Genomic DNA, 22,380 nt, shown 5'->3' with positions numbered 1-22,380 from the left:
TTTGAACAAAGTATGCTATATAATTATGATGGAATACTGTTGTGCTATAAGTAATGGTGAAAGGGACTGTTTCTGAGAAGATTAGGAAGACTCATTTGAAGAGACACAGAGTGAAGTAAGCAAGGCCAGGGAAACAATTTTTCCTATCACAGCAATACTGTAGAAACAAACAATTTGGAAAGACTTAATAACTCGAATCAATACAATGACTAACCACGACTGTAAAAAGCCCACGATGACACCTGCTCCCCACCTCTTGACAGAGAAGTGATTGACTCAGAATGCAAAGTGAGATATATTTTTAGATATGGTCAGTGTAGGAATTTGTTTTGCTGAACTATGCATATGTGTTAGAAAAATTTTGTTTCTCTCCAATTAGGGGAGGGTAGAGAAGGGAGAGGTAAATAGGGTTTTGTTCATTTTTTAAAATTATTTTACTTTTTTAAGAATTGAAAAAATAGGGGGCAGCTAGATGGCGCAGTGGATAGAGCTCCAGCCTTGGAATCAGGAAAACCTGAGTTCAAATCTGGCCTCAGACACAGAACACTTACTAGCTGTGTGACCCTGGGCAAGCCACTTAATCTCATTGCCTAGCAAAAAAAAAAAAAGAAGAATTGAAAAAATAAAGAATTGGCCAAAAAAAATTGTTGAATGATGATTACTTCTGTGCTCAATAGGCAACCAATGAAGTCTAAACTTGTGTCTGTGGTTTTCCACCTCAGTTAACCAGTCTTACCTCCTGCTTTACCCCAATATGCACACTCTGCTCTGGCCAGAACAAGCCCCTTACAAGCCCCTCCCCCGTTCTCCACAGGTTCAGTGCTTTATATGCTGTTTCTCTGCTTTGGCTGGTGTTAAGGCAGCTGCTGGCAAAGTGGATACAGCAGGGGGCCTGGAGTCAGAAAGACCTGAGTTCAAATCTGACCTCAGATGCTTCCTCCCTGAGTGACTCTGGGCAAGTCACCTCACCTCTGTCTGCCTCAGTTTTCTCAACTGTAAAATGGGAATATAACAGCACCTACTGCCTAGGGTTTTTGTAAAGATCGAAATGAGATTTTTGTATAGGGCTTAGCCCAGTGCCTGGCACACAGTAGGCACTTAAAAATACCTGTTTCCTTCCTTGGTCCCACTCAGGCACACTTTCTAATCCCCTTCTACCCTAATCCCCCAGACCCCCCAATCTTTAAAAGCCCAGTTCAAATCTCAATTTCTTCATGAAGCTTTCCAGAATTACTTCCATCTCCAGTGATTTTTACTTCTAAGAATTCACATTACACACCACTTAGTATTTTGTTCTACATGTGCCTTCTATGTTTGTCCACCTTGTCTCCCAAGCTAGATTGCTAGATTTTTGTGCCTCTTAGTTTCTTTTCCATCTCCCATGGTATGGGAGTACACACTAGTACTCTACACTAGATGGCCGATTAGTCACCGGGCTAATTGATTGGCAGTGTGCAGAGAAATGCAGAGATACTGAAGGAAGCCTATCCCTCTCAGGATGCCCACCCTCCTTGTACAGGGCAGAGAAACAGAGATGTCTCCCCCTCTTTGCCTTCTGGAATGGCACAGTCCATACAGTACAACAGCTTGAGAACTCGAGACCAAGAATCTGGTGGAGGTTACCGGGAAACAGCCTCCTACAGCTCTAACCCTCCCACCCTATCTCATTTTATCAGTCCAGAGCTCTGGAATCTGCCCTTCCCCCACTCCCCCCAAACCACACCTTCTCACCCCTTCCAGCAGGCCCTATCTCTGGCCCCACCTAGATACAGGTTCCTAAGTCTTCTACCACAACAACTTAACTTCTTCCACAGTTCCCTCTCCCCATGGCCCATCATATATTGTTCTCCACTACCCAGACCTTTAGCCCTTTTCAAAAATCTTATATCTAACCCTGACAGCAGAGGGGCAGAATCTTTGTATTTCCTTTTTTTTTTCTTTAGCATTTTCTTTTTATTGTAAAAACAAATCCACTCATCTTGAGACATCTTAAAAACATGGCATATTTCCTTAAATATAAAAATGATTTTTAAAACAATTCAATTTTATTATTATAATATGTATTCTACAAGAACATGGTTTGGCTCTTCTCCTCTGGTATCCTGTAGACAGCATTTTTTATCTAAAATTGACTCTGACCACATTTTACCACAATGTGGTAAACTCAAATTAAGATAAAGTCACAACCACACCAAGCAACATCTCGTGTGCCATTCAAACAGCTTACCCTCTCTATATGAGAAGCTGAATCCCATTATATCTCTTCTTCACCTTTCCGTCTATTAGATTCTAGAACTTAGAACATGACCTTGCTCTGTGCATAAGGGAGTTCAATGCTGTGTCTTTATATATTAGAAAAATATGAAAGGCTAGCTTACATTAAACTTTGCTGGTTGCAAATACATGAGTATTTCAATAGAATGTCACATGGAGTTTTACCTTTAGGATGTATATGTATCTAATTTGACTAGCTTATATGAACTTGACTTTTTTTTTCCAACGGTAAAATATAGATCCTCCAATTTCCTACCTATGGTCAATTTTTGTTTTAACTCAGCATTGAAGCTTCAATGGGCTATGGTGTCATTTTAATAGTGCATTTTTTGAGAGTTTTTCATTCCCTGTTCACAGGCCATAATGATTGTACTGAAATGGTTTCTTTGAACAGAGAAAGTTCATGAATCTTAAAATTAACTTAGATAAATAATTCTGATTTTTCCCTTTCTCCTTTAGGAATCAGATTCTTCTTCTTCCTACTCCTCCTCCTCTTCTTCTTGAGCATGGTTTCTTGTGCTTAGCTGTAATTCAGTTTGATTGATGGAAGTTTCATTATCTACCTGCACCAAGATATTTTCTGGTTCCTCTGTTAGAGGTGAAGAATGGGTCATCCCTTCCCCTTCTTTGGAGCTAATAATTGATTGAAGGGCCAGCTCTTCAACTTTGAGCCGATTGAGCTGGTCGTGCAGCACCGCCTTCACTCGCAGCAGAGTCTCCTCCTCCTTGCAGAGCTCCTGCAGCCAGCTCAGCATGTTGCCTGCTTGAGGCCTTCACCGTGCCTTCCTCTCTCAGGCCGAATCTTTGTATTTCTAAAAGAGAAATGCTAAACACTCCTAGAGGACTTCTCTTCATTTCTCTCTAGGGAGACTTTAATGCATCATCATTAGTAATGTCCCACCTATCCCTGCTTTCTCCCACCCCCACCCCCACCCCTACTGCACTGGTCACTGGTGATCCAGATAGGAAGAAAGAGTGAGGGAAGCAAAAGAGGGAGGGGAACAAGAGCTTATTAAGAACCTATTATATGCCAGACACTGAGTTAAGTTGCTTTAAAATATTATCTCATTTGATCCTCACAGGAGTCAGGAAGGTACAATGGAAATAGCTCTGGCTTCGAAGACAGAGGTGGTGGGATCTAATCTTGCCATATCCAGTTACTACCTGTATGATAGTCCAGTTTATACCACATTATAATCCAGTTAAATGTATGAGTCATTTAACTTCTCCAGGCCTATGTTTCCTCATTCAAAAAATGAGGAGATTGAACTAGACAATCTCTAAAATTCCTTTCAGCTCTAAATCTAAGATCCTATTAAGGGGTACAAACAAGAGTGGAAGAAGGCATGGATCAGGAAAGACTACATGAACAAAGAGATATCTGAGATGGGCCTTGAAGGATGGGTATGATTTCAAGTGGCAGCTGTATCTCCCCCCCTTCTGTACCTCTCCTCCCAACTCAAATCCCCTTGTGTCAAAGGGTAAAGGAGGAGTTCATTCCAGGCATGGGGAGATGGACAGTATAAATGATAGGGTGTGGCCCAAGCCGAGGTCTTCACCCCTTGCCCCAAAGGGAATCTGGCTCCCCTTTTGTCTACAGGCCCCAGCCCCTCATCTCCCTTTGAAAGGCTTAGCCTACCTTTTAATCTCATTCAGATACCTTTCAGTTCCTTCATTATCTATTCCCATTGTCTAGTCAATCTCTTAGACATTCCAATCTCTGGGAATTCTCACCCAGACCCTTTTCCCAGACCATTTTTCCAGACCCTTCCCTAGTCACTTGAGTATGTAAGATCTACCCTGACCCTCATTCGGGGCTGAGAATCTCACGCTCAAAAGGCTGAGAACCTCTCATGCCCTCTCGTCTTTATGGGCGTCACCTGGCCCTAAGTGTTTTATCACTAATAAACTTTTCCTCTCATTGAAGAAGATTTGAGTTGAATTCTTTCAGACAGGGCCTGGTACCTCGATCTTGGGGTCCCAGCACCCCAAAACCCCTAGTCCTCTTCATAAAGATATGAAGAGGAGAGATAGAGGGTCTAGAGTAAGAATAAGAGTAAAACTAAGAAAATAATAAGAATAGCTAGTATTTATGTAGTTAGTTCTTTAAGGTTTGCAAAGTAAATAGACTCTCCTGAACTCTGTTTCACATTAAGATGCAGCTACTGACCTCCCTGGCTTCCTTTAAGTCCCAACTAAAATTGCACCTTCTACAGGAAGCCTTTTCTGATTCTCTTTCTCATTGACATACGCTGATTGCCTCCCTTCCAAACTACTTTGTACCAGATGTGCCAAAAATCTTGTGGCAATTTTAAGCTATTAAAGCTTAAATATCCACTGAGATTTTGGGGCCACCCAACATTTAACTACTTGATAAGTATTTGTTAACTTTATATTTGCGCAATGTGCATTTTTGTATTTACTTGTCTCCTCCATTAGAATGTAAGCTTGGGCAGGGAGGATGCAGTCAAGATGGCAAAGCTAGAGCCAGTATTTTCACCTATTTCTCCTAACATCATCTTCTCTCCCACCCCCCCCCCCCCCATTCCCAATAATCTAGATGCACAAAAATCAAATTCTGTTTGGGGAAAGCAAGAAAAAGCCACAATGGGTCATTTTCTCAGCCCAGTGCAGCTTAAGAAGATGTTAAGAGAAGCATTCAGACACTGGGGTGGGGGCTGGCCAGGGTTGGTTTTGGCCAGAGTGGGGGGCAATAGTGGCAAGAGGCCACAGCTGCAGAGGAAGTGGCAATGGCTGCGGCAACAGCAGTAGTGAGGAGCAGCCCAGTGCCCAGGCACAGAAGGGGACTGAAAACATGAGCAGAAAGAGATCCCAGGGTTCCCCTGTGCTAGCACTGGGCACATTTGGAAACTCTGTTCCCCTTGTCCCATTATGAGTCATAGTTCCAGGGTGAGGAGGAGTAGGCCAGATCACAAGGGCTTTATCTGTGTCAGGAACAAGGAAGAAGTTCCAGAACCATAGCTATATGGCTCTGAGCCCAAGAACAGAGTGGGGACTGAGTTCTAACCTTTATCCCTGAACATAAACCTGCAGAGGGATAAACCATGGCAGGAGACCAAAACAAAGGGGGAACCAGCATTTCAATCGAGTTAAACCTAGAAAACCTCTTGGCAGGCTAACTATGACTGAGTTTAGCAGCAGACTATGGAAATTCAACCACACAAAAGCCAACAGACCCAAACCGGGTCAGGAATTTTCAAAGCACAGACCAGAAGGGCAGTGAACAGATCTCTCCCATGGATCAGACCACTTTGGAAACACTGAAAAGTTACAGGCCCCCAGATTGAGCTGTGAAAGCAGAAGCAGAACATAAAAGACAGAAGTTCAGTCCAGACATTCCCCAAAGGGGTGAGCACAGTTCAACTCTAACATAAAGTCTGAAGCAAGAAATAGATTGAAAAAATGAACAAACAACAAAAAAAGAACTTAATCATAAAAAGCTAATACTGTGATGGGGAGCTGGACACAAACTCAGAAAATAATGACTTGAAAGCATCTACAAACAAAGTCTTGAAGAAAAATACAGATTCCTAGAAGAATTAAAGAATTTTTTTAAAGTAAAAAAAAAAGATTTAAAAATCAAATAGGAGAAGTAAAAGATAAGTTGGGAAAAGAAATGTAAGTCACGCCTAAAAAATTGCAAGTTTTAACAGCTGGTAAAAGAGATACCAAAAAACACTAAAGAAAATGCCTCAAAAATAAAAATTGGCCAAATGGTGAAAAGAGGTACAAAACCTCAACGAAGAAAATAATTTATTAAAAATTAGAACCAAATGGAAGCTAATGCTTCCATGAGACAACAACAACAACAACAAATAAAACAAAGTCAAAAGACTAAAAAAAAAATGGAATATATGAAATATCTTAAAGAAAAATAATTGACCTAGAAAATAGGTTCATGAGAGATAATTTTTGTTTGTCTTCATTTGTGGTTTTGGGGTTTTTTTGAGGTAATCAAGGTTAAGTGACTTTCCCAGGGTCACATAGATAATAAGTGTCTGAGACTAGATTTGAACTCTGGTATTCCTGACTCCAGGACCAATGCTCTTTCCACTACACCACCTAGCTGCCTCTAACAGAAATAATTTAAGAACTATTGGACTGTCCTGAAAGCCATGATCGAAAAAAAAAAAAAAAGACCATATCCAAAAGAGTCATATCAAATATATTTCAAGAAATTACAAAGAAAAATTGCCCAGATAGCTTAGAAACAGAAAGCAAAGTAGAAATTGAAAGAATCTATCAGTTGTTTCCTGAAAAAGATCCCAAAATTAAAATTCACGGGAATATTATAGCCCAAATCCAAAGCTTACAGGTAAAGGAGAAAATACTATAAGTAGTCAGAAATATATATTCAAATATCATGGAACCACAGTCAGAATCACACAAAATCTAGCAGCTACCACTATAAAGAAGCAGAGGGCTTGTAATGTGATATTCTACACATACAGCAAAGGATTTAGGATTACAACCCAAAACAAGCTACCTAGCAAAACTGACTATAATCCTATAGGGTAGAAAAAATTAACATTTGATGAAACGGAGGACTGTCAAAATTCCTGATAAGAAGAACAGAGATGACTAGAAAATTGACATTCCAACACAACAATAAAAAGAAGCATAAAAAGGTAAACATGAATGAGAAATCATAAGGACTTAGGATGTAAACAGAAGTTTTCAGAAGAAGAAATCAAAGCTATCTATAGTCATATTTTTTAAATGCTCTAAATCACTATTGATTAGACAAAGGCAAATTAAAACAACTGAGAGGTATCACTTCACACCTATCAGAAAGGAGAAATGCTAGAGAGGTTGAGGGGAAAATAAGTACATTAATGAATTATTGGTAGAGTAGTGAGCTGGTCTAACCATTCTGGGAAATAGTTTGGAACTAGGCCCAAAGGGCTATAAAACTGTGCATGACCTTTGACTTCTCCAGCACCACAATGTGAAAACACTGATTCTGTGACACTCAGGTTTCCTTATAGTCCAACTCTCACAGCCATACATTGCTACTGGGAAAAACCATAGCTTTGACTATATGGACCATTGCCAGCAAGGTGATGACTCTGCTTTTTAGCATGCTGTCCAGATTTGGCATAGCCTTCCTTCCAAGGAGCAAATCTCTCTTCATTTCATGACTGCAGTTGCTGTCTACAGTGATCATTGAGCCCAAGAATATAAAATTCAACAGTGCTTCCATTTCTTCTCCTTCTATTTGCCAGGAAGTGATTGGACCAGTTGTGAAGATCTTAGTTGTTATGTTTTGTTTTATTTTCTTTTGTCTTGTTTTGTTTTTGGTGCTAAGCTTCAAGCCAGCTTCTATATTCTCCTCTTTCACCCTTATCAAGAGGCTTCTTAATTCTTCATTTTCTGCATATCTGAGATGATTGCTATTTCTCCTGGCAACCTTAATTCTAACTTTTGATTCATCCAGCCTGGCATTTTGCAGGATGTGCTCTGCATATAAGTTAAATAAATAAGGCAACAATATGCAGCTTTGTCATACTCCTTTCCCAATCTTAAACCAATCAGTTGTTCATGTTTGGTTCTAACTGTGGCTTCTTGGCCCACACACAGGTTCCTCAGGAGACAAGTAAGATAATCTGGTACTCCCATCTCTTTGAGGACTTGCCACATCTTGTTGTGATCCACACCGTCAAAAGCTTTAGTGTAGTCATTGAAGCAGAAATAGATGTTTATTTGTTTTTTCTGAAACTCCCTCGATTTCTCTATAATCCAGTGAACACTGGCAATGTTGGCAATTCTCTGCCTCTTTGAAAACCATCCTGCTCTTCTGATAATTCTCAGTTCACATAATGCTGAAGCCTAGCTTGTGGAATCTGAAGGATAACCTTGCTGGCAGATGAAATGAGAGCAATTGTTCAGTAATCTGAACATTCTTTGGCATTGTTCTTCTTTAGGATTGGGATGTAAACTGATCTTTTCTAGTCCCGTGGCCGCTTGAGTTTTCCAAATTTGCTGGCATATTGAGTGTGGCACTATAACAGCATTATAGTTTAGGGTTTTAAACAGCTCAGCTGGAATTCTATCACCTCCACTAGCCTAATTGTTAGCAATGCTTCTTAAGGCCCATTTAACTTCATTCTCTAGGATATCTGGCTCTTGATCAGTAACCACACCATCATGGTTATCAATGATGTTAACATCTCTCTTGTACAGTTCTGTATATTTTTGCTACCTCTTCTTAATCAATACTATTTCTGTTCAGTCCCTACTATTTTTGTCTTTTTCATGTCCATTTTTTGCATTAAAAATTCCCTTGATATTTCCAATTTTCTTGAAGAGATCTCTTATCTTTCCCAATCTAGTGTTTTCTTTCATTTCTTTGCTTTGCTCATTTAGGAAAGCCTTTTTATTTTTCCTTTCTAGTCTCTGGAACTGGGCATTCAGTTGAGTATATCTTTCCTTTTCTCTTTTACCTTTTTCTTTCCTTCTTTCCTCAGCTTTGTAAAGCTTCATCAGACAGCCATTTCGCTTTCTTGATCTTTTTCTTTGGAATGTTTTACTGTTGTTGCTGCTGCTGCTGCTATGGCTTCCTGTACAATATTGCAATCCTCTGTCCATAGTTCTTCAGGTACTCTGTCAGATGTAATCCTTTAAATCTATTCACCACTTCTACTTCATATTGATAAGGGATGTATTTAGGTCATATCTATATGACCTGATAGTTTTCCCTACTTTCTTCAATTTAAGTATGAATTTTGCAATAAGAAGCTCATGATCTGAGCTACAGTGGGCTCCAGGTCTTGTTCGAACTGACTGTATAGAGCTCATAGTAAGTACAATAAACAAATGCTTGTTAATTCACATGCTTGTTAATTCACATGCTTGTTAATTCTTTTTCCTATTTATTGGCCCCGAATAAATGGCACTTCTACTTGGAGGGGCTCTAATTCTGAATCTTCTTCCCACTCTTTCTTCTTCTTGCACTCCAGACCACTCTCCATGGTGCTGAGTGCTGGTTTTCTCATGGCCCTTGAATCAGTGAGCAGGGAGGAGCACTAGGCTGACTTTTTGTTTCTGCCACTTTGCCACTCTCATTCAGCAATCTCTCCTTTGGAAGTTCACTCCATCCATCTTTATCATTCAGTCCAACTCCTTGTCACAGTCATCTACCATCCTCTCTAGGTCCCTCTTCCCTTCTTTCTTAGGGAATTCAGTACCTTGCTCTTGGTCTTCCTTGCCTTCATTCTCAGGACTTTAATATGCACGTTGATGTGTCCTCAATCACCCTGGTCTCCTAGTTCAATTAACATTCTAAGTTCTCATGACTTCTTTTGCTTGGTCTCAGTCATACATAGATATAATTATAATAAATAATAGCCCATTAAAGTTTTGTAAAGTACTTTGTAAATATTATCTCATTGGATCCTCATGACAACTTTGTGAGGGAAATGCTGTTATTCTCTCCATTTTACATAAGAGGAAACTGAGGCAGACTTGCCCAGGGTTGTATAGCTTATAAGTGCCTGAGGCTAGATTTGAATCCTAGTCTTCCTGATTCCAGGTTGCATTCTATCCACTGGGCCATCTAGCTGCCTCTGACCAGTACCTATAACTTTTCTACTTTTGCAATTTTAATATTTGAAATTTCTGCCTCAGACTTCTGCCTCTATCTATATTACAGCCTCACTACATGATGGAATAGGTGGCATTCCATATATTTAGGAAGAGCTTGTGTCTTTTAGCTCTTCCTCTGCCTCCTTTTTCCCAAATCTATCCTTCACCCTCAAGTAACCTCAAGTCCTTCATCTGTCCACATTCTACAAGTCCATCACCCTTGGTCTGGCCTCTGTTCCCTCCCTTCCCAATCTTAGCCCTAGGGTCAACCAGTTCTGTCACATTATCAACTTAATTACTTTTGATTCCATTGATCTCCTGTCCTATTGCCAATCATACCTTAACTAAACTCAACCTGCCCCCATCCATCTTATCCTCTTCTATTCAAATGCTGCTGGAGCCAGTAAAAATGTTTGCTACCTAATCTCAACTAGGCCTTCACTTCCGCACACAATTGTTTTATTCTTTCCCATTGACTCTCTATCACACTTTCTCTACTTATTTCAAACATTTTCCTCAATGTGCAAAACTATTTACCCAACCACTCACCAATCACCCTGCTTCAAGTTAAGGACCTTGCCTCCAATCTTACTGGGGGGAAAAAGGTCATCTATCACAAGGTCTCTCTTTCCTCCTGTGCCATACATCAAAATCCCCCTTCATCATCACCTCCTCACACCCTTTCTTTTCTTCTTTGTTCCAGTTTCTGATGAAGAAGTGGACCTTTTCCCTGACAAGATTAACTCCTTTACCTGTGCTCTTCCAATAGTTATTCCCCTTGGCCATTCTTTTATATTCAATCTCTCTCTTTCCACTGGCTTCTTCTCTGTCACCCACAAACAATCCCAGGACTTCCATACCATAAAAAAAAAAAAGCTTTCCCTTGACCTTGACATACTCTGAAGTTATTGTCCTATAAACCTTTTTCTTTTTTACATCGAAATTCTTCCTCCATGCCTGGAATGCCCTCCCTCTTTATCACTACCTGTTTGCTTCCCTGGCTTCCTTCAAAGGTACTAGCTAAAATCTCACCTTCTATAGGAAGCCATTTCTGGTCCCTCTTAATTCCAGTGCATTCCTTCTCTTCAGTAATTTCAATTTTTCCAGTACCTAGTTTGTCTGTACATAATTGTTTGCATGTTGTCTTCCCCATTAGACTGAACTCTTAAAAAGCAAAGACAGCCTTTGGACATTGTCCCCAGTGTTTAGCACAGTGCCTGCCACATAGTAGGTACTTAAGTACTTGTTGACTTACCTGTCACTCTTTTACAGTTTCACGTCCAACCCCATATCTCAACTTAAAGTGTTCTCACCAAGGTTACAAATCATTTTTTAACAGCTAAATCCAATAGCTATTTCTCAGCTTTCATTATAGACTGCAGCTTTTAAAGCTTCCAACAGCTCCAATCTCCTGGATACTCATTCCTCCCTTGGAACACTGCTCTTTCTTGGTTCTCCTCCCAACCTACCTGGCCATTCCATCTCATCTTCTTTTGCTGGAGTAGCATCCTTCTTCCAAACACTAAATATGACAACATCTCAAGGCCTGTCTTAGACTCCTTATTCATCAATTCCTATACTCTCCTCCTTGGTAATCTCATTGGCTCCCACAGATTCAACAACTGACTCTTTGCCAATGACCCCCAAACCTATATTTTCCAGTCCCAATCTTAAATATATATATATATACACATGAAACTTAACACGTACAAAATAAAGATCATTTTTTGCCCCTAAGCCACCCTTCCTCCAATTTCAGGGAGTGGGGGTGGGGAAGGTGCAGGAAAGGTGGGAAATACCTTTATTCTAGTCACTTAGGTTCACAAAGTTACATCCTTAGCTCTTCTCTCTCCCTCTTTCTCCATACCCAGTCAGTCAATAAGTCTCATAAATTCTACCTCTGCAACATCTCTTACAGGGATCCCTTTTTCTCCACACATACAGACACTACCTTAATTCAGATTCTCATCACCTTTCATCTGGACTTCATTCACTTCCTAATTGGTTTCTTTGCTTTCAATCTCTCCTCCCTTCCAATCTATTCTCCTCCAAATTGATAGTTCAGCAACATAGATCTGACTATGTCACTTCCCCACCAACTCAGAAATCATCAATGGCTCTCTATTGTCACCAATATATAGCTTCCTTTAGAGCAGGGCTTCTTAAACTTTTTCCACTTACAATCCCTTTTTGCCTGAGAAATTTTTATGCAAACCTAGGTATATGAAATAGGTATACAAACTTACTGATAATAAGTTATAAAGAATTTTTTAAAAAACCAATTCCTTGGTATACATATAATTTTACCATTTATTAAAGACTAAAGCAAATTTACATACTAATGAGATGGATGTGCTTGTTTATTTTTACATAAAGAATTAAATTCTGGTGGAACATTACTGAAAGACATAGAGCATCTTCAATGTTTTTCAGAGTTGATCAATATTTTGATCTTATAATCATCAATGCTGAGAATGCTACTTTGCATAAATATGTAGTACAAAATGGCAAAAGTATGTTTAGGGCCATTTCAGAAATTGTTGAAAATTCTGTCCTAATCCCAAGCCAATATTCATTTAACAATTTTGTATGTACAGTAAAAACACTGCAATTTATAACATACAATCATCTCGAATCTGAGCTGAGGTGTTTCTGGCAGCATTTGCTGGTGTTGCATGGTGTGATGGCATGTGCAGCGCGAAGTGTGCGTGTTGTGTGGTCAGAACTGAGACTGCAGTGAAGTTGTGTGATGCAACACAAGCAAGCGCTGCCAAAAATATCTCAGATTCATTGTACATTTGATTTTGAATCAATTTTTGGTCGTTGCACGTTCAGAAACCTTTTACCGTTGCCAAATTTTTCATGACCCAGACATTCAGTCCCCACAGTGTAAGAAGCACTGCTTTAGAACACAGTTTAGGTACCACTTCCTACATGAAACTTTTCTGATTCCCACAATGGTTAGTAAGTAAGAAAAGTAAGAATTTTCTCCCTCTTGAAATTACTTTGTATTTAATTATCTGTCTAAACTACTCTTCCTCCTTAAGGATAACATGTGCTCCTTAAAGGCAGAATTTGTCATTTTTATCTTTGCATCCCTATCAAGTAAAGTATATTATACATAATAGGAACTTAATATATGTCCATTGAATTGAGACATGGAGAAATAAATGAAGAAAGGGCTTCTAGGCCAAAGAAAGTGTGGGTGGTAGGGACGTTAGCGAGTCTCCAAGAATTCTCTTCCTCATCCTGAGCCTCTCTAAGAAAAACAAAGACCTTAGAAACATAAATAGAAATACATGTGTGTGTATTTTAAAAAAACATAAATATTAAATGGAATTAATTAACAAAATAAAAGAGGAAGGACTCCTTAGCTCTATGGTTGAGGGCACCCTCATCTCTTCCATATCATCAGCAAAGGGCCAGTGACATACAGTAGGCTAGGGTTTAGTTTGAAGAAGGAAAGCACATGTGGTCTGTTCTTTTTCTGCTACAGCAAACTTCCTGGGGCTTCGCAAGATCAGAGTCCAAATCCCCTTTATACCATGAGACTGCTAAAGGGATATGTAGGCATTATTCGAGGGAGTGTCCTCTTTTGCTATCAGCCCTTAGATAAATAGGGCCTCTTGTCAGAGTGATGATACAAGTTTTGAGTCAGGAAATTGGAGTTTGAATCTTGATCCCTGCTACTTAGACCTGTGAGATATTGGGCAAATCACTTCCCCTCCTAATCTTCACTTTCTTCATATATAAAATGACAGGGTTGGACTACTATCAGGGTTGGTTTCTAAAGCAATGACCCTGAGATTCTCCACCAAGAATCTCCTCTCCTCCTTAAAATAAAGCACCTGTATGGAGGTAGAAGTCATCCCATCTATTCCCCCTTCATCTTAGTCCAGACATTTTAAGGATGGAGACATCCCCCTGACCACCGCCATCTACAAAAGCTCTTTCCCTCACTCCCTCCTCATTTCGATCTTTGAGAATTTACTTAGCTCCAACTAAATGTGGAGTCTTTAGATCTGGAGGAAAACCTCTGGTCTGAGAATGCCCAAACAACCAAAACCCATTTTGTATCCTTTCCTGTTCTCACTCAGACTCAGAGGTCCAAACCCTACAACTCAATCTGAGTTGCAAATTCTACCCATCCTCACTCCCCAAGCTGAAGACGGATTTGAATTTTCCTACCACTTTTTACACAGCCTCTCCTCCCTAGCCACGGTGGCCTAATAAACAGAGTCAGTCTCAAAGCCAGAAAGACCTGAGTTCAAGTCCTGATGTGTGAACCCTGGATATGTGAACCTCCCAGTGCTCTAAGCAACTCTCTAAGGGTATTAGTAGCTCAGGTGCTAGCCTGCATCATAGAAGGAGCTTCCTTACTTAGAAGTTTGATATAATCAAAGAAATCCCAGATCCAGTCCTTATCCCTTTCTCACCTCCCACAGCAACTTGACCTTGGAAGTCTCTCCAGGCCTTCCCCATCATTCTTCCCCAATTAGGAGCTCCTGCTGAGTAGACAACCCCTAATCCAGGGTTGTAGCCCTGCCTTAGAAAAAGTGTCTGTTCTGTAAGATGTCAAAATAATCCCTGGTATCCTGCATATTGTCCGTGAACACTTTACAGAATAGAAATTTGTGGTCAAAATGTATAGATATGTGCCTAGACTCTACCTACCACCCCAGTCCCAACCCAGCCTCTTTCAGTCTTTGTTCCTCTCCCCTCTGGGTCAGACCAATATTGGTCCCTCTAGTCACCTGCTGCCTTGTTGAGCTCATCTCCTATAATGATTGGCCACATATGCCCCAAGCCCACACTTACCTAATTATTCTGAAGACCTGAGTTCACCTGGGTATCCAAGGAGTCAAAGCAAAGCAGTAGCTACAAGAAAAGTAAGAACGGAATGAGGGAGGGAAGTGGAATCTAGACAGAGGGTGTGGCCTGAGGCTTCCTGGCATAGTCAGTCTCAGGATACTCCTCCATACCCTCTAAAAAGGAAAGTGGGAGCAAGTCTTGAGGTGTGTTTTTTGTTTGTTTGTTTGTTTAGGGAAAAGGACAGTCTCAGTTCAGTGAACGTTCAAGCAGGAAGACTCTGGGGATAGCCGGGGATGCCAGAAACCCGGGATCTTGCCTGTCCACATAATCTTGGAGGGGTCGGGTGTTTGGGGGAGGGAGGGGGAAGGAGGAAGGAGAAATCTGCTCAGGTGAATTAGCTAAAAACCTTGCCCTTCTACCCCCTCTAGTGGTCCATGATTGAATAATAGCCTTGCACGGATCTCCCTGACTGCTGACAATCCAAGATGACAGAGGCAAAACCCATGATCATGTAGAAGCAGCTTACATCCTTTTACAACTTTTGAGATTGGGAGGGTACAGAATAACTGGGATGTTCACATACCTTGATCTCCTAGGGTTGGGCTCAGCTTGTAGAGGTAATGGAATCTCAGAGCCAGAAGGGACCTTTGAGATGTTCAGTATAATTTCCCCTTTTCATAGATGAAAACACTAAGGAAGGAAACAAGCTTTCATTAAGTACTTACTATGTGTCAGACACTGCTCTAAGCTCTTTACGAATATAGTCTGATTTTATCCTCACACAAACCCTGAGAGATTTGGGTGTTACCATTAGCCCCCTTTCATAGCTGAGGAAACTGAGACAAACAAGAGGTTCCATGACTTGCCCAAGGTCACATGGTTAGTAGTATGAGGCCAAATTTGAATTCAAGTCTTCTAGACTCCAGGCCTAGTGCTCTCTTCATTGTGCCCACCATGCTGCCTCAAACCCAGAGAGATCAATCAACTTGCTTAAATCCCCATAGATGTGTCTGTGTTCAAGCTAGGATTTGGGCCCACATCTTCTGATTCTAAATCCATTGCTCTTTTCACTGCACCACTGGTCCTCGCCTTCCGGCTGGATTCTAATTCAGGGGTCTCTATGAACCTTCTCAGTCCCCCAGCTGTCATTCCCCCTTAGGAAGGAAATTACTCTTCCTCTTCTAGTCTCAGTTAATAATTCTTTTACCTTCTGACACACCTGCCAGGCTGTCTCACTCCCCTCTTCTCCCCTGCTGCCCTCCCCCAAACCCAACCCAGAGTAAGAGCAGAAGGTCATAATATACTCCCCACCCCCAAATACAGAGGAAACCCTGAAGGATGAGGAGAAGGCGTTAGTGAGGGCAAACCTTAGAGAGTTGGCTGGGGGGGTGAGAGAATCAAGAGAACAAGGTGACTTGGGGCTAGGATGGAGGAAGATGTTAACCCTTGGGGCTATAGAGCTCTCTGCTTCAGTCGGTCACCAGGTGGGCTTCCTTCCTCTCTCACTGAACTCCTTGTCATTAGGGAAAAACTCATCACATTAACAAGCAGTGTAGGATCTGTCTACCTGGATGGGTTGGTTCAGTTTAAAAAGTAGAGTTAAAAATAACTGCTTCTCTCTCTATTTGTTTCATGTACTACAAAGCAGTCCCAATCTTGGAACTTTCTTAATTTTTATACCTTGTCAGTCTGATATCATTTCCACCTACAGGAATGCTACTGGGGCTAACTGTGATCAGAGAGTGACAGAGCCTTGCCTGGGGACACGAAACTCAGGAGCAGTGGAGCCAGAAATGGGCAACACCTGAGAGCTTCTAGAAGGCTCTCCTGTTCTTCCATAAGATAGCTCTCTAAAGAGAATGGCATGGACAGCAGGGGAGAGTCAAGAAGGTTTAAGAAAATCTGAGTGAGGGGAGATTGAAAAGATTAGCTCAAAGAATGAAAGTGACTAACAATTCAGGCACCTCCTCAGTGGTACCTCCTATGGCTACTTGTCACCACCCTAGACATCTGGGAAGAGAAGGTAGTGAGCCCCACCCTACCTCCTCACACCCCATCTTCTCTGCTTCCCCAAACATGGCTCATCAGGCATAGAGTGAAGGAAGTCAACCGACTGAGGTAAGAAGAAGAGGGCATATTCTATATGGAGGTGGGGGCAAGGGTGGGGAGAATGAGAATGAGACAGAGAGAAAAAGATGTGGCCACAGAGTACTCTTTTAGGGTAGACATAAAGAAAGAGGTGCAGACTATAAGACTATTAGTGTCAGGCATCCAGAAAGGTAATAATAGTAGTAACTCACATTTACAAAGCACTTTAATCCTATTAGAGTGTGTGTGAGCTTTTGGAGGGAGGGGACTGTCTTTTGCCTTTCTTTGTATTTCTAGGGCTTAGCACAGTGCCTGGCACAGGGTAGGTGCTGAATAAACAAACTCTTGCTGACTGGCTTTAAGGTTTGCAAAGCACTTTACCTATGTTATCTTATTTGGTCCTCAAAAAAAACTTGTAAAGTAAGGGCTGTTACTATCTTCAATTTACAGATGAGGAAACTAGTAAATAGACAAAAACAAGCAGAAAGGGACCCACTAAAAAGAATAGGCCAGTCACACCAGGAGATCCTTGAAACCAATTAAGTTTAGACCTAGTTAGGGGGAACTGTGTGTGAGTTTGCTGAGTTAATTCAATTTCAATCATCAGGAGCAAGAACATATGTGAGGGTAGGGTGAGACTGAGGGGCTGGGCTAGGGGATTCTGAATGATCTTGAACATGCACATTTCATGCAGATTAGCACAAATACTAGTGTGGACCTGCAGTCCAGAAGACTTGTGTTTGAATCTTCATCATACACTTACTAGCCATGTGACCTTGGGTTTGGACTTTTTATACCTGACCTTGTGCTTGGACTTTTTTTTTTCTTCACTGAGGAGTTTCCCATAACCTGGACTTGGGCTCCTTGCCCTACTCTTTGGAGGTGGGAAAGTTGAGCAAGGATCTCCAGAACCTGAGTTTTTAGCTTCAGAGGCTGGCTGGAGCACTCTCCTTAGAGAAGGAAGTCAACAGACTGCCAAGCAGTTGTTTGAATTTGGGCGGGAAGGAACTGGCACCTCCAGGCTGAGTTGGGCTAGTTCACGGCTGCCAAGCTGGCATCCATGGGGCAGAATGCCTGTGGAAGGTAGATAACTCCTGAAGCAGAGAGGGGAAGGTCAGATATTTGCTAAAAAGAAGCCTGATGATTCCTGGCAGTGACCAGTTACTTAAACAAGAGACTGAAATGTAGTCTAAGGACAGATGCAAGATTTCTTACTGGAAAAGAATCTTAGATATCCACATCATTTTACTGAGGAAGAACTGAATCCACAGAAGGCCTTAGAGAAGTAAGTTGTCCAAGATGGTAGCTATATGGCCTGGAGTTAGGAAGACCTGAACAGATCTGATCTTAGACACTTACTAGCTGCATGATCCTAGGTAAGTCATTTAAGGGCTGTCTGCCTTGATTTCCTTGACTGGAAAAGTGGGGGGGGGCAGTTTAATGGCATTTACCTTCAATGGTTGTTGTGAGGATTAAATGAGATAATATTTGTAAAGTGCTTCACACAGTTCCCGGCACAATATAGGTATATATAACGCTTGTCTCCCCTGCACCTAGATTACCTAGTAGCAGACCAGGATTCAAACTCAGGTTTTGTTTTTTGTGTGTGTTTGTTTGGTTTTTTTACTCTACATCACACCCATCATGCCCCTGGTTCAGTTCAGTTGTGCTTTGTTTATTTCAATTCAATGAGAGTCAGATGTGTCCAGCCCTCTGCCAAGTGTTTTGAGGGATATAAAAGACTAAGTCTCGGAGGGTTCATGGTCTTGTCGGGGAGAAAAGAATAGCATACGTTAAAGATTCAAGGCAGTTTACATGCACCAAGTGCTCAATGAAGGTAGGACAGTAAATGAAGGTGGGGAAGGGGTGAGAAGGCAGAGTTTACTCTATGGGCCAAGAATGATACCAGAAGTTTCAGGGAGGATGTGGGACTTGAGTTTTTTCACAGGGTTTAGAAAAACAGAAAGATAAACTAGTTTATTTAAGATTGTCAAAGAATTTTACATGTCATCTCATTTGATCCTTATAAGAACTCTGTGATATAAGGTGCTGTTATTACCCTTGTTTTACAGATAAGGAAACTGAGGTTGCTCCCAGTGCCTAGCCCAAAGTCACATGACTAGTAAGTATATGAACCAGGATTTGAATACAAGTCTTCCTGACTACTAGTCCAACACTCCAGATACTGGTTCTAGATACTGTCACAGAACTAGTATGTGATTAGTCTATGGTTCTATGGAAGGACAGTGATGGGAAAGGAAGTGAAAACTGAAAGGGATACAGTTTTGGGAAGGGAGCAAAGAGCTGGGAGAATGGGTAGAACTCAGGGCCACCCTCATCACTGGCATCTCTTCTTCCTCAGGCTCAGGCCCACTGGACAATGTGGCCTCAAAGCACCTTCTTCATGGCCTTTCCCCACGTGGGGCCCATTGCGGGCTGGTTGTTTGCTCGACAGCACATGCCCACCTGGTATGAGACCCTGAAAAAGCCACCCTGGTGGCCACCCAACAAGCTCTTCTTAATTGTATGGACCACCATCTACTCCACCATGGGGTGAGGCCCTAAGTGAAATCCTGTCCCCAGCTCCCGGCCCCAGTCCCTGTTTTCTAGGGCTAGAATAAGAAAAAAGCATCCCTGGGCCCATAATTTCTGTAACAAGCCCCACTCTAGAGATATGGAGGGTGGAAAGAGGGGAGAGGAAAATGGAATAAGTATTTATATAGTGACTACTGTGTGCCAGGCACTGTGTTTAGTGATTTTTCAAATTTTATTTCATTTACTTCTTTCAACAATCTTGTGAGGTAGATACTCTCATCCCTATTTTACAGCTGAGGAAACTGACGTTGAGACTTGCCCAGGGTCATACATCTAGTAAGTATCTGAGGTCAAATCTGAACTCAGGACTTCCTGATTCCAGGTACTCTCTATTCACTTCCCCACTAGTTACCTGGTTCCATCCCTATTTTTTCTTTTACCAAACAAAGGCCCACCATTTCAATAAAGTCTCTGCAACTTTCCAGAGATCTGTGTCTGTTCCACTAGGGCTGATACTAGCCAACAGCCCCTCCATTCTAAATTCTTTCCAGCTCTTAACTAGGTGGCACAGTGAATAGAGCGCTGGCCCAGAAGTCAGGAAGACTATCCTTCCTGATTTCAAATCCAGCTTCAGACACTTACTAGCTGTGTGACCTTGGGCAAGTCACTTAATCCCAATTGCCTCAGTTTCCTCATCTATAAAATGAGCTGGAGAAGAAAGGGCAAACCACTCCAGTATCTTTGCCAAGAAAAGAGTCCACGAAGAGTCCAACAGAACTAATTAATTAAACAACAACTTTGTTACTTCTCCTCTGTACCTTTTCACCCTACCTCAGGAAACTCTCTGTCTCTCAAAGGCAGCATCATATAAAGTAAAGTGCACTGGACCTAAAGTCAGAAGACCTGGGTTCAAATCCCACCTAGTTCCCACACTTAAGAATTGTGTGGACATGAGCAAGTTACTTTAACTAAGTTTATGTCCATATGTGTAAAATGGACATATAATACTTGAACTATCTGCCTCACAGAATTGTTATAAAGGAAAGCATTTTGTCAACCCAAAAGTTCTATTACAAATGTTCATCTCGAAATCTTATAAAAGCAAATGTTGAAAACTATTTTAAAAAATCTAGTCTAGCCCTGATAAAAAAAAAAGATCACCTTAGTTAATCACACTGCATGCTTTTAAAAATTCATTCAGTCATTTTTAAATGTGTTAAAACTCAAAGAAAGTATAAAAGTCTCTTAAAATTCAACAAGTCAGATTATGGGTTAAGGGGGTGTCCAATGCTCAAAGCTTAAGGAGGTCCCTCTTTCTTTGCCTTGTTTTACATTCTGTAGATTCATCTGTTTTGTTGTTGTTATTGTTTCCTTCCCTTTTTTTTTTTAAGGCAATTGGGGTTAAGTGACTTGCCCAGGGTCACACAGCTAGTAAGTGTCATGTGTTTTGTCTGAGGCTGGATTTGAATTCAGGTCTTTCTGACTTCAGGGCCAGTGCTCTATCCACTGTGACACCTAGCTGCCCCTTTCCTTCCCTTTTTTAAAGAGAGTGTGTAAATATATTCTACCAATTACTTAAAAAAAGAAATGTTCATTATTATCAGGTCCCCAGTCTCTTTTCCCAGTAGTCTTCCCTCAGGCCTGTATTCTGACACCAATACCCTCCTGCTTCACATAAGCCCTAAGATTTCCTCTTGTGCTGAACTTCCTATCCTACTTGTTCTATGCCTAGCCCTCCAATGACTCCTTCTCTATTCCTGCTCTCTCCTCTTCCCATCCATTATCAATTCCCTGCAGACTTTCCCCACTGAAGTGCATGCTTCACTTTCTCCCCAAAGCTACGCCTCCTACCTGGTGTGGAAGGATCTGGGTGGGGGCTTTGCTCGTCCTCTGGTCCTGCCCCTTGGTCTCTATATTACCCAGCTTGTTCTCAACTGGATCATACTGCTCCTCTTCTTCGGAGCCCACAACCTTGGTCTGGTAAGGTGAAGATATTCAGGAATGTGGTTGGGTGTGTGCATGGATGGAGTGGGGGTGTTCTTGAGAAAGGGTAGAGGAAAGAAGCAGTACCTTAAGATCCCCAAAGCAGACCATTCATTCATTCAGTGAGTATTTATTGAGGAAGTCCCAGAATATAGTCTGTAAAGCAAGGTAGGGGGAGAAGGATGGAGGGGGCACCCAGGGTAGAAGAAATACTGTAGAAAAGAAACTATTACTGATGCCAGGGTTATCCCCGACATTCCCCTGGCATGATCATGTCTCCACCCCACCCCTGTTCCTCATATCACTGTCTATCCCTCTTTCTCCAGACTCTATGCCACCTTCTCCTGCTCTATGGACTGGTGCTGGGCATGGCATTGAGCTGGCACTCCATCAATGGCCTAGCTGTCCTGCTCCTGCTGCCCTACCTGGCCTGGCTCACACTGACCACTTCACTGGCCTATCGTCTATGGATGGACAACTCCAGTTCAGAGCCACAGCTCTCTTCCCAAGCCCAGCTTCAGTCCATGGGAGAGAAGATAGACTGAGACAGGAAAACTGCAGAAAGGAGAATCTGAGGAGGTCAAAAGGGAGAGAGACATCAAGAGTTGGGGTTGAGAAAACTAAGGGAAGGGATTGAGGCATGAGGGAGGGCAGGGATAAGGAATCCCCAAATGCAGCCTCTGATCAACATTCCCATACCCTTCCTAATAAGCTGTCCTGATCCTGAACCTCCTCTCTAATTCCAAGCTACTCCATTTCTTCTTTGTCATCATTTCCCTATTAAAACAAAGAGGACTTTATATCTGTTTTTAAAAAAGCATATTTACAAATAAAAATAAAAATTTTATTGGTTCTACATATGTGATTAATTTTGTATGTAAATGTGTCTATTTTAAAGTCTCAGTATTAATATATATGAATGCACAAGTATAAACATATATAAATAAAATAATAGCAATAGCAATAGTGAGAGACATTGGGGCCCGTGGCTGGAGACCTGGCCTCAAAGTCAAGAAGATGTGGCCAAGTCCTGGTTTCTTGTATAATCTAGCTATGTGACTTTGTGGTATATGGGGTGTTCAA

General features: G+C 41.4%; 1 protein-coding gene and 1 pseudogene across 4 annotated transcripts; one reads left to right on the top strand and one right to left on the bottom strand.

The window, feature by feature from the left end:
- Positions 1-2,509: 2,509 nt before the first annotated feature.
- LOC110217160 (snRNA-activating protein complex subunit 5 pseudogene) lies at positions 2,510-3,029 on the bottom strand (annotated as a pseudogene).
- A 13,637-nt stretch (positions 3,030-16,666) lies between these two features.
- On the top strand, positions 16,667-22,155 carry TSPO2 (translocator protein 2). 4 transcript variants are annotated; one of them, XM_020999621.2, is made up of 5 exons: positions 16,669-16,809; positions 18,852-18,901; positions 19,142-19,332; positions 21,153-21,294; positions 21,624-22,155. In XM_020999621.2, the coding sequence occupies exons 3-5, from the start codon at positions 19,160-19,162 to the stop codon at positions 21,840-21,842; spliced, it is 534 nt and encodes a 177-aa protein (XP_020855280.1). In that variant the 5' UTR covers positions 16,669-16,809; positions 18,852-18,901; positions 19,142-19,159; the 3' UTR covers positions 21,843-22,155. The 4 variants fall into 4 exon arrangements, with proteins under 4 accessions (XP_078011513.1, XP_020855280.1, XP_078011512.1 ...); XM_078155386.1 differs by lacking the exon at positions 16,669-16,809 and adding an exon at positions 17,932-18,155; XM_078155387.1 differs by lacking the exon at positions 18,852-18,901 and having other exon boundaries at positions 16,667-16,809.
- Positions 22,156-22,380: the final 225 nt, after the last annotated feature.

The sequence above is a fragment of the Phascolarctos cinereus genome, unplaced genomic scaffold (genome assembly GCF_003287225.1).
Source record: "Phascolarctos cinereus isolate Bilbo 61053 unplaced genomic scaffold, phaCin_HiC Scaffold_5;HRSCAF=322, whole genome shotgun sequence".
NCBI classification, from domain to species: Eukaryota; Metazoa; Chordata; class Mammalia; order Diprotodontia; family Phascolarctidae; genus Phascolarctos; species Phascolarctos cinereus.
Note: the sequence above shows the minus strand (reverse complement) of the source record. Positions and strands in the feature narration are given on the sequence as shown.